The sequence below is a fragment of the Liolophura sinensis genome, chromosome 8 (assembly GCF_032854445.1).
Source record: "Liolophura sinensis isolate JHLJ2023 chromosome 8, CUHK_Ljap_v2, whole genome shotgun sequence".
Taxonomy (NCBI): domain Eukaryota; kingdom Metazoa; phylum Mollusca; class Polyplacophora; order Chitonida; family Chitonidae; genus Liolophura; species Liolophura sinensis.
The window spans coordinates 48,975,171-48,987,261 of record NC_088302.1 but is presented as its reverse complement, the minus strand read 5'-3'; the positions used below and the strand labels follow the sequence as shown (position 1 = coordinate 48,987,261).

Here is a 12,091-nt window from a genome sequence, read left to right as displayed (position 1 = left end):
CACCCAAATCACAGCCGGCGTGCACCAGGCATAAACACCGCCCAGTTGCACCATGCGTACCCCAGCATTTATTCACTGAAATAAAATCCTAAAAATAAAAGTGAACTTTTTGTAGAGTCGGCTTTCATCGACTTTTCTCCTCGTCTTCAGTTCTTCTTAATGCGATATATTACTTTATTTATTTATCTATCTGATTGGTGTTTTACGCCGTACTCAAGAATATTTTACTTATACGACGGCGGCCAGCATTATGGTGGGTGGAAACCGGGTAGAGCACGGGGGAAACCCACGACCATCCGCAGGCTGCTGGAAGACCTTCCCGCGTACGGCCGGAGAAGAAGCCAGCATGAGCTGGACTTGAACTCGCTAGCGCGCTAATCAACTGAGCCACGGAGGCCCCCAACATTACTGGAGGTGCCTTCGGTCTGGAGGTCACTTAACGTCAAAACCCGAGGACTGAGTTTTTAACGCCCAGCACTGACTTGGAACTTCATTGCTAAACATTAACCAAGGGAAATGTGACCAGTTTTCACCTGGATTCTAATGTTATGTTTCACTTTTGTTGAATTCACGAGGAACTGTGGATTTACCTATTTCACTGGACAGAGACTTGAGACTACGTGTGTCTTGACAGGAATTGTGTTAGATTTACATTTGTTACATTGTTCATATAGATGTATTGAATTTATCTTAGTGCGTTCGTGGTCCTTGGATTTATCTTGTGTGAGGCTTATCACTGTAGAACAAGCCATTTCTTTACAGTTTGACCTCGTTTGTATAATGATATCTTGACGTTGAATCCCAACCCACGCTGACCTAGTTTTTTAATAGACCTCGTATCGCCATAATTAAGAGAGACTATCTTAGGCAGAATACGAAGGCAGTTATTCATCACCTGAGCACCATGAGTGTTATGCTGCACTTTGAAATTGTAAACATGTGTCGTTTTGCTCCTACATTATTTTGTGATACCTGTTTTCGATGCTGTGTCATAACATGGAATTTATGTCGCTCCTTAACGTAAGGTTTTGTGTGCGCCACATTTTACAGGTTAAATGATTGCGTGAGCAGGCGAGAAACTTAGGCTGATGTAGGGTTTAAAGCTTACATTAGTATGTGTGAAACTCATTGGGGTGTGTCATCGCACGTGCAGCTATGGCTTAGACTATGACACCCAGACAACCTTTGCCTTGGTCAATATAATCCGCGAGACTTTGACACTGTGGTATTGATATAGATATGAAGATTCGATCTACTAACAGAGCCACGAAAAAATCGCAGAACACCTTTTTTATGTTTTTGTTTAAGTTTTAATTATTTAATTGAATAATGTATGAAAATATTTAGAAAATTAAATATCTATATACATACAGTTTTTTAACGCGACAGTTTTTGACCTACCTGTAGAAAGTTGAAAAATGTACTAAAAAGTTTGCCTTTTACGGATACTTGGGAACATGTACCATTTCCTACTAAATTTTGTCGGGGAGATTTAGTGTGAGTAACCCGCCTGCCTGTGGATGCTTAACATTATTACAACACAAGTCAATGAAACCTTCGCTGCAAGTTCTACTGTGTATGCTCAACACTAGCCGCTTTGAAGATCACAACCATTATGTTTTCATGCTGATAAAAACCAGAGCAGGTTGGATGAGGTTGGATTATTGTGGAGGACACAAACAGACAAATCGTGTCCATTTATGAAATACTTAGATCGATTTAAACAAGGCCTTGTGTGACCAATATAAACACAACTATGTTGTACATATAAGCTTAATTAAGTTTAGTAAACCCACTCAGCAGTACATACACACCCTGGCTAAATGATACGAGGATTCAGAAACATTGGCGAAACAAAGTGTACTTTGGATTCAAAAGGTGTCACATGTCTGTATGAATAGTGATTCAATACATGTAAGTGCATGATAACACGCCATCTTTGCTCATCTAGCTATTCGCTCAGTTGGCAAAACGATGGCATAAGGCACATGAAGTCTCAAGAAGGCTGTTTTTTTGCACTGGTATCAAGATTCACAAAGTTCACTTATCACATATATCACTAGAGCTATACACTTTGTGTACATAACATACATCGATTATACCAGTCAGTCAGAAGTCAAGTTGACATATTTATACAAACTTTAAGCAGTTTTTCTGCCTTCAGGGCGTCTCTCAGGGCAAAAAATGCCCTTCACTCTATATTTCCCACCAGAATATTGCAGTACTAGGATTTACTAACTGTTCACCTACTCCACACAACAACAGCTGTCCCTTCGCCTTGCATGGGCTTAGACACTAATTCAAAACAATCGGCACAACCACAAGATTCAGATGACTTGGTCACCTTGGGTGGTTATAGGCACTAGTCCAAAGCAACACCGCTTCCCAGGCATTGCTCAACACTTCTATCACCCCGGCCTGATCACTGTACTCTTTGGATTAACACTTCCCCAAAGTAAAACAACTCCTAGTCCAATCTGACCGTCAATGGTTTAAATGTACTTATTTTATTGGAGTTTTACGCCGTGTCCGAGAATATTCCACTTATACGACGACAGCTAGCATTATGGTGGGAAGAAACTAGTCAGAGCCCTGTGGAATCCAACTGCCAACCACAGGATGCTGGCAGGCCTTCTCATGTACGACGGGAAAGGAAGCCAGAATGAGCTGGATTTAAACTCACTGCGGCCGCGATGGCAAAGGGGCAATGCGCGGCGCTGCCACGCTAACCACCTCGGCCACGGAGGTCCTTTGGATGGGTAGTCCAGTACCATTGCAGCCTGATGACTGTACATTTTGGGTGAGCTTAGGCACTAGTCCAAAAACAACATCAGTTCAACACTAGTCTGATGACTGTACATCATGGATAGGTATAGGCGCTAGTCCAAGAACAACACCACTACAACACGATTCTGATGACTGTACACCTTAGGTAAGTATAGGCACTAGTCCAAAAACAACATCACTACAACACCAGTCTAATGAGTGTACACCTTGGATAAATATAGGCACTAGTCCAAAAACAACATCACTACAACACGAGCCTGATGACTGTACACCTTGGATAAGTATAGGCGCTAGTCCAAAAACAACATCACTACAACACGAGCCTGGTGACTGTACACCTTGGATAAGTATAGGCACTAGTCCAAAGACAACATCACTACGACACCAGTCTAACGACTGTACACCTTGGATAAGTATAGGCACTAGTCCAAAAATAACATCACTAAAACATGACACCTAATGACTGGGATAGGCATAGGCACTAGTCCAAAACAACACCACTACATCACGAGTCTGATGACTGTACACCTTGGATAAGTATAGGCGCTAGTCCAAAAACAACACCACTACAACACGAGTCTAATGACTGCACACCTTGGATAAGTATAGGCACTAGTCCAAAAACAACACCACTACAACATGAGTCTAATGACTGCACACCTTGGATAAGTATAGGCACTAGTCCAAAAACAACATCACTAAAACATGACACCTAATGACTGGGATAGGCATGGGCACTAGTCCAAAGCAACACCACTGCAGCACCAGTCTGATGACTGTCCATCTTGGATAGGCATAGAACTACCACCATGCAACACCACTACAACACCAGTCTGAGAATTGACACCTTGAGCAAGTATAGACACTAGTTCAAAACAACACTACTACATCTTGGGTAGGTATACGCACTAGTCCAAAAAACAACATCACTACAACAACAGTCTGTGATTGTACACCTTGGGCAAGTATAGGCACTAGTCCAAAACAACATCACTACACCTTGGGTAAGTATAGGCACTAGTAAAAACAGCACCACTACTACCCCAGTCAGAACATTGCCCATCTTGGATGGGTATAGGCACTAGTACAGGACATCATCACCACCAACCCAGTCTGATGATTGTCCATCTTGAATGGGCATAGGCACTAGTTAAAAAAAACACCATCACCCGCAGCAGCATGACAGTTTAAAATGTCATTTTGGCGAATTAGCCAAGGTATTTAAACACCTTTCAAGGCAAAGCTCCTAAATTATTATTCTGACAAAACGTCGCTTTAAATTCGGCATCGGTTGGTTGACTCTAAGTGTAAGGGTACATGCAAGTACTGTTCGACAAAGCGTCAATGTAATGCGACTGACGATGTGGGTACTTGTGGCTGGAGAACCAGTATAGAAATTCTCCTCCGCTCTACCTCCTGCTCGGACAATCTGTTCACGGATTTACTAGTGTGACTTGTGTCAGTTCAAACGGCAGGTATCATACTGTTGTAATGTAAATAAACGCGACACGGCCCGATCACATTTCTCATGGAAGTGCTATTCTGGGGAGTCGTAGTCAGGGAAGCTTTTTGTATTCTCACAACGCATGTGGAAACCGAGAATAGCCGCTTACGACCCACTTACACATACGTCGATTGGAACAATACTTTAAAAGCAGGCTTATGTTTTAATTTATGTTAAACATGTAGGGCTATAAATTAGCATTTATGCCGATCCAAGTGAACAGACTAAGCATTTACGAACTAGTCCTTGGATGAACAGATACCCTAGTTTGCTACAGACATATATAGGGGTACGCATGCACAGTCATCTTAAATACTATCCCATGTTTTATGTTAATAAATTGTGTATATTTTGTCCTTTTTGTTTTTATCTTTTCCTGGACAAGAGATATACATTGAATTAGCTGTTTATTTCTTGTCACCTTGTTCCTTTTTTCCGTGAATCCCCCCCCCCAGCTGACCCCGGTATTTGACTGCAACCCGTGAATTCTGAACAACAGCGAATGATGTTTGAACCTTGTTTTTAACTCTGGAGTGGAGTACTTGTCTGCTGTCACTGAAGAGGTCTGATGTGTGAATTTGACATATGTGGGCCAGAGTTCTGTAGTTAAGGGGCTGAGAGATTATCAGATGTGCCAGACTGAGTCATCTGGTAATTTTCTTGTTGAAGCAGTTCATCGAGCAGTCAATCTTTGAGTGAGGTGTTTAACCTGATCGCAAGACCCCACAATGAATTTCACCGGTCTTTAGATTAACTATAGTTATGCTGGAAAAGCTACCAGCTCGTTTTTAGATTAGTTGTAATGATAATTTGGACGTCTGGGATAGACAGTACACTGGTTTCTATTGGCACTCCCAGATTTTGTTAATTAGGTATCCTTAGGTAAGTGACGTATCTCGGCAAGATTTACAGCAAATTTCGACTGGTAATTTGCCATTTCATGAACGGTTTCGAGTTCAGCTTGGTTTTTGAGCTGCTCCATGTTCTCAATTGTATCAATTTTCCCCGGTGTGGTTTTATGCGACCAAAGGTAAGGATTTAACGGCAAACGGAACTGGGCGAAAGCGATACCCACCAAAAGGTGTAATGAACGTTTTCAAAAGGTGTATTGAACCTGATAACCGTGGAAGTGAACACTTCGGATAATGTGGTTTCTTGATTGCTCAGGTCTTGTGGATCTAATGTTATGTGAACAACTGCCGTTAGCTTCTAAATTTAGCTTGCCCCTGTTTACATATGCTGAGTTCAGGGCCTGCTGTCTGCCTAAGCCTTAGAATGTTCCAGAATAAACTCAGTTCGGGGCCTGTTAATTTACAACAAGTGATCAAGAATTTTCTTATTCTAGAAAATTCCACCAGTCTATATAAGACCTATGAAAGCAGGTCAGAGGAAGAGAAAGGAGAATTTTTGAGAGTTTTGGATGCTTTCGCTGTGTGTTACTTTAGTAGGCCTTTTGTGCTGAATTTTGGTGTCTTTATAGCCTCTGGCTTTGTTATATCATATCTCTACTGAGCGCTTGTTTCAGTCTGAACTTGTATATTTAATTTGCGCTCTTGTATACACAGTGCTTATTAGTACACGGACCCTGTTTGTGGAATTTTGTGTATATTTTGTCATACACTCAGTTATACTGTGGATTTTCCCTATTATTAATATTGCCTCTGTGCATTTATGCCTGTGTGGTATATATTGTAGAATATATGCGTCCGTTTGGACTTGACACCGTCGTGCATGTAAGTACTTTAGTATTTGTACAGATATTGCTATCCTATCTTGTTAAAATTAAGTACTTTAGTGTTTGCATAAGTCTTGATATCTGTAAACCTAATAAATTGTTGAGAAATAAAATCTGCTGGTTTTGGTTACATTTTTGTGCGGTTAAACTGTCGTGTATTTCGAACAAGCCATCTCTTTATAATACAGACAGTTTGGGTCGTAACACTAAGCACACACGAAGTTTGCCACTGTCTGGCGTTTTGACAAGAACGAAATAATTTAGCCGTTCAGATGGCTGTTCTACCTTTGTGATTTCCTCTGAGTTTCCATTCAAATAAATTCGTCACGTAGTTATTCGAGATGGGTGAAATACAGGTGCTTCACTGGGATCTAATTGTATGTTACATTCAACTGGTACATTGCATATGCCTGTGAATGCATCAGTGTATTCATCATCCTTTTGTATAAGGGCTTGTGATCATTTGTCACTGATTTTACTGGCAAATTTGACTCATCCGCTGAAAACACCAGTTTAATATAACCAAATCATGAGTTCATCAATGCATGGTTTCATGCCCAAAATTGAAGACTGGGTGTCCAGGATAAAGGAACATGTCCTGTTTACTCCCTAAGTAGTTGTGACCCTTTGTTTTAAGGACATTACCATTATAAGATGAGGGCTTCAATGTGTCTGATATAGCAAATTGTTAACTTGTGAATTTGTGAATTTAAGAGGGGTGTTACACCCATCAATTCAGGAAATGCTTGATCATCAATAGTATCAATGGTTTATGACATGGCTATCCTCATTATGCGGAATATTGATTTAATGCGCACAGATGAGAAGTGGTTCCATTTTTGCACACATCACACTGGCGGCCTTTGGCTGGATAGTTGTCTCTGGCTGTGTGAAAGTATTCACATTCAGAACATACCGTCTTCTGCTTTGAATTGGTATTCGTTTGTTTGTTTGGCCTGTCCTATCCCTGTTTGAAATTTCTTCGTCCACGTCTGTTTGTAGAACGACCATAACGGCAGCTGTTGTTACTCCTACGGTCTGCAGCATGAATATGAACTGCAGAGGATCGCTCGGTTTTAGCAGGCTGCTTCATGGACTTAAGCTGCTCTTGAGCATATTTAAAGTTTTGGTTGATTTGAATAGCGTCGGAATGTGTAAATTTCTTTCCCTCATTAATGATTTTTGTCTCTTAACTTGTGAACCGATGCAGAACACAATCTCTGATCCTGTCATCTTTTTCACTGAATGCACAATCCTGTGCCAGTAGTTTTAGTCGAGACAAATTGCTCAATTGAGTCATCGCATTGTACATGTCTGTCAAATTCATATCTGGCAAAAATGGGATTGAGCTTGGGCTGGACGTATGTAAAGTATGCATCATTGTAAATTTTTAGTCTTCTCCCCATAAATATCTGCTCATGTATTGTAAATGTCACGCACATTGTCACCTACCCAAAGTAAGTCTGATGAGATGCTAGAAAAATTAAAGAGCGACACGAAGAGCGAATGAATGGTTAACACGTTTCAATGTTGAAGTGAATGATGACCTATTTTCTCAAGGGATTATCTTTCCCGTTTTGGGGGTGAGAGGCTCGTGCGTCATTGCGCCGTGCTGGCGTGTTAGTTCCCTCTATTGGGAATGGCAAAAATGTCCATATAATGACCAGAACGTCTTCCGTGTTCAGTTTAGGCCTTAAATGATTAGGCACAACAATTCTTGAGAAAATGTCTTAAATACTAACTGTTAATTCTTCTTGTTTCTTATCTGATTACACAGACCGTTGACAATGGTGAGTGAATATCCACAACGCCGGTACGGTCGCTGGAAGGAGTGTGGTATCGTTTGTGGACTTTTGGTTGTCGGCTTAGCAGTGGCTCTAGCTGTAGTTCTGGTCCTTAAAAACAAGGAGCTGGAGGAGAAATTCGCTCCTCCATGTGCTTCTGGTGATGAAAACATAGACATCAGAGAGCAGGACAGTCCGAGCGTGTTTTCAGACCTAACAACAGCAGAACTGCGTGCTGTTGTTGACTACCTCTATCAACAATCCGATTTGAACGTGGTGCAATCTTTAGATGCGTCACTGAACACCAGCTACATTTATTTTGTCGAATTAAACGTCGCGAACAAAACGGCCGTGTTGAATCACCTGGATAACCAGGCTGATGCTCCGGAACGCCGTGCCAAAGTAGTGATATTTCGGGGAGATTTGGATGTGCCCAGGATCGAGGAATGCGAAGTGGGTCCTCTGCCCAATCCAACTTTTCATACAATCATCTACAGGAATGGCAAAGATTCAGTGCCTTTCACATACAGACCAATTACGTTAAAAGAATTCGAAGGGATTGTTAAGTATGTATTTGTAGGAGAAATTGAGCAAAAAGGTAGAAGAATTTTATTGGAGAGTTTTGACGCCAGTTTCTCTGATTGCGGCATCAAATGCTTGACGTTTTACATAACTCCTGTCTCCGCCTCGAACTACGGCAAATTGACACGCAACATGTGGTTTTGGATTAATCATGATGTAAAGTACTATGCTTTGCATCCGTTGGACTTTAAGGTTTTGGTCAATCTAGACGGTGCGGACCCGTCAAAATTCAAAATAACAAAAGTATGGTACAATCAACAGTTGTTCAACAGCATGGACGACCTTGTCAGTGCTTATGAGAACAATAAAGTGGAAAAAATTGTTATGAAATTTCCCCAAGTAGATGAAAGTACATTTTCGACTTCAAATCAGCGCGGAGAACCCTTTCCCAGTAAACCTTTGCGGAGTCCAATTCAGGTTGAGCCTGACGGAAAGCGTTACACAATCAAAGGGCAGCACGTGGAGTATATGGGTTGGGCGTTTGAATATCGTATGTCTACAAATACAGGTCCGATGTTGTTTGATGTCAGATATCGTGGAGAAAGAATTGCATGCGAAATTAGTCTGCAGGAAATAGTCGTGTTCTACTCGGCTAATAGCCCGTCACACAGATTTGCCGACTTTGTGGACAGCGTTGCTCTGATCGGCTCCTTGTCAAAAGCTCTAATCCCAGGCGCGGATTGTCCGGATCACTCGACTTTTCTGCCTTCCCGCCACGTATTGGAGGCATCTTCTGAACCAGTCGTGTATGAGAACTCCCTATGTTTGTTCGAACAAGCCACGGGAGTCCCATTGAGGAGACATCACTCCTACGGCAAACACGCTGGATGGTTCTCTGGAAGCATGATGGACAATGTGCTCATTCTTAGAACTGTTCTGACTGTTGCAAACTACGACTATATCTTTGACTTTATTTTTCGCGGAAATTACCAGGGCATTGACCGCTAAGTTTTATAGGTTTGAATCAGCTCCACTTGCTATGATTGCGGTTTGACATGATAATCTTGGGGGTCAAGAGTTTTATCTGGGCACTCCGGTTTTCTTCACCCATATACCATTTTCTCGCAGACAAGACAAATCTTGACCATGGCGTTCAACACCCATGAATGAATAAAATGAAAGCTCTTCAATTCAATTTATGTTAGATGAGTAAGATAAGTTGATATTCGTCGATTATATTCTTCATTTTAACACGCTCTTCATAGATACGTATTATTTGTTGCTTTGTTGTTAATTTCTTCCTATGTCTTGAGAATAAGCGATAAGACAATTGGAACGGTTTCTTAAAATGTTCGGCGTTTTTTGTCCAGCTTAAATCTGTTCAATATGGTATGAAGCCTAACAACATAGTAGGTCACGCACTGTGTGATGAGGGGAGATAACTCTCAAGGAAAAAGATACACTGACCGAATGCATGGTTGATGAACTATCGAAGAGAAGCAGACACGAACAAAGCGTCGAGGAAACATCCACTGTAATTGGCTTTGTGTAGCCGTACTAGTTGTTGGCAGTTTTCCATAGTAACGACAATGAATATGTGATTGAGTCTGACAGGTTACATTTTGTATTTGTTGCAGGATCTTGTGGCTTGGCTCACAATGGGCATTCATCACATCCCTCATACCGAGGATCTGCCAATTACACCGACGCCGGGAGGACAACTACAGTTCTTCCTGCTTCCATACAACTACTTCACGGAGGACCCGTCATCAGGCTCTAAGAACGCCATCTACACGGAGCTGAAATATGCCTCTGACAACTCAGCGCCTACAGTGGACATTAACCGTTATGGATATGGTGGAGAGCCTCAATGTGTTCCGCAAAAATCAAAATTTGACCAACAAGTGGCAGAAGATCCCGATTTGGTGTTTTCAACAGGCCGGACATTCGGATAATGGCCTTCTGTGTAGGCCTATATATCACTTTTTCGTTCCTGACATGCCGTATTTGGCTAAACTAGATATCTATTTACTTATGACATAACATTTTACTTAGGCATTTTATGGTTGATTCTCTACCAATAATCTTGAGATGGATACGTTTTATGGTGTGTGAATTATCGACTGCCTTATGAGAAACCTTCCCTTGTATCGTGACTTTTACGTCAGATCTTTTATTATTAACGATTACTATCGTTGAAAACAATGTAAACTAGGCCTGTTAATTTAATGCTTTAATTGTGTTAATCCGTCATCAATGTCTGTTTTATAGTCGTAATAGGCAACGTCTGCATTAGTTTTTGTATGTCATGTCCCAAAATATTTGTGCACGGTATGTAAGCCATTTAAAAACTACAGAATGGCTATAATGCTTTTGCGTGACACATCAGTCACAATGCAACTTTTTGTGTATATGCGTGTATATTACATTAGCCTGGATTACTAGAATTGTTGTTTCACATTTACTTTTTACATAAACTACTTTAGTTTTAGAAACATGCGTGCCAAGGTTGGTTTTAATATTTATTGATTCAAACTTGGCCACAACCTCAGTACATTTTATGCTTTCTATTATATGATAACAATAACCGGAAGCCAAATGAATCGTTTTGGGTCATCGAGTATGTTTAGTGCTTTTAGTTAATTATTTATTTATCTCATTAGTGTTTTACACCGCAATCACGAATTTTTCACTCATATGAAGATGGTTTGTATCAAAGTGGCTGGAAACCAAACAGAGCAGAGAATAATAATTTTCTCATACAACTGTTTTTTTTTTGTTTAATAATGTACAATCATAAATTTATTTACATTTTTGTTTTTTTTTTGCAGATTGAATGAAAGTGACTACTACGCATATTTGGCTTATCGTCACGTGACGCGAAGGCTGCCCAGTGGTGTGCATAATGGTCTTGCCACGCCCTCCTCATGACGTTAAGAGTTTCATGGCTTGTCTTAACTTATGCAGTGTGGTATTTTGTGGCTAAAACAGCCCGATTTTAAAATTATGTCTTATGTTAGACTCAAATAAAATAGCAAAAATGTTAAAGAAATGGTGACTTCTGTTTTTGTACAAGTAGAAAAATAAATCCGCTAAACTGAAGATTCATTTGTTCAGCTGGCTTGTGTTATAACATCTTTATTGCCGGAGGATGAAGGTGAGCTTCGGATTTGGATCTTTACATCCTTAAGCCCACAGACCTATTGTCATTCAGACTGAGATTCACAGGTTATGTACACTAGACGTAACAGATCACCCACACCACAGCGTGCGTACGCCTGACATGGCGCACCTCACAGTCACTGCATACATACAAGAGGCTTGACGCACAACCAATCGCAGAATACGTACACCAGACATGACGACCCCATTCGCCAATGACAACAAACGTACACCAAACATGACGCAGCACCCAAATCACAGCCTGCGTGCACAAGACAAAAACACTTCAGACTTCAGTTCTCGTTTTCAGTTCTTCTTTATGCGATATATTGCTTTATTTATTTATTTATTTATTTGATTGGTGTTTTACGCCGTACACAAGAATATTTCACTTATACGACGGCGGCCAGCATAATTTTGGGAGGAAACTGGGCAGAGCCCGGGGTAATCCCACGACCATCAGCAGCTTGCTGACAGATCTTTCCAGTTACGGTCGGAGAGGAAGTCAGCATGAGCTGGACTTGAACTCACAGCGATCGCAGATATATTGTTTTAAAAGCTCTTGTTAACTTGAACTTCAGTGAGTCGGTGTTTCGG

At 41.0% G+C, this 12,091-nt stretch overlaps 1 protein-coding gene across 1 annotated transcript; it reads left to right on the top strand.

Moving 5' to 3' along the window:
* Positions 1-7,813: 7,813 nt before the first annotated feature.
* On the top strand, positions 7,814-10,287 carry LOC135473628 (putative amine oxidase [copper-containing]). Its single transcript, XM_064753488.1, has 2 exons — positions 7,814-9,326; positions 9,947-10,287. The coding sequence occupies exons 1-2, from the start codon at positions 7,814-7,816 to the stop codon at positions 10,285-10,287; spliced, it is 1,854 nt and encodes a 617-aa protein (XP_064609558.1).
* Positions 10,288-12,091: the final 1,804 nt, after the last annotated feature.

Coding starts and splice junctions, on each gene's coding strand:
- LOC135473628 (XM_064753488.1), top strand. CDS start 7,814: ATGGTGAGTGAATATCCACAACGCCGGTACGGTCGCTGGAAGGAGTGT. Junction 9,327..9,946: donor TTTTCGCGGAAATTACCAGG/GCATTGACCGCT, acceptor TGAGTCTGACAG/GTTACATTTTGTATTTGTTG.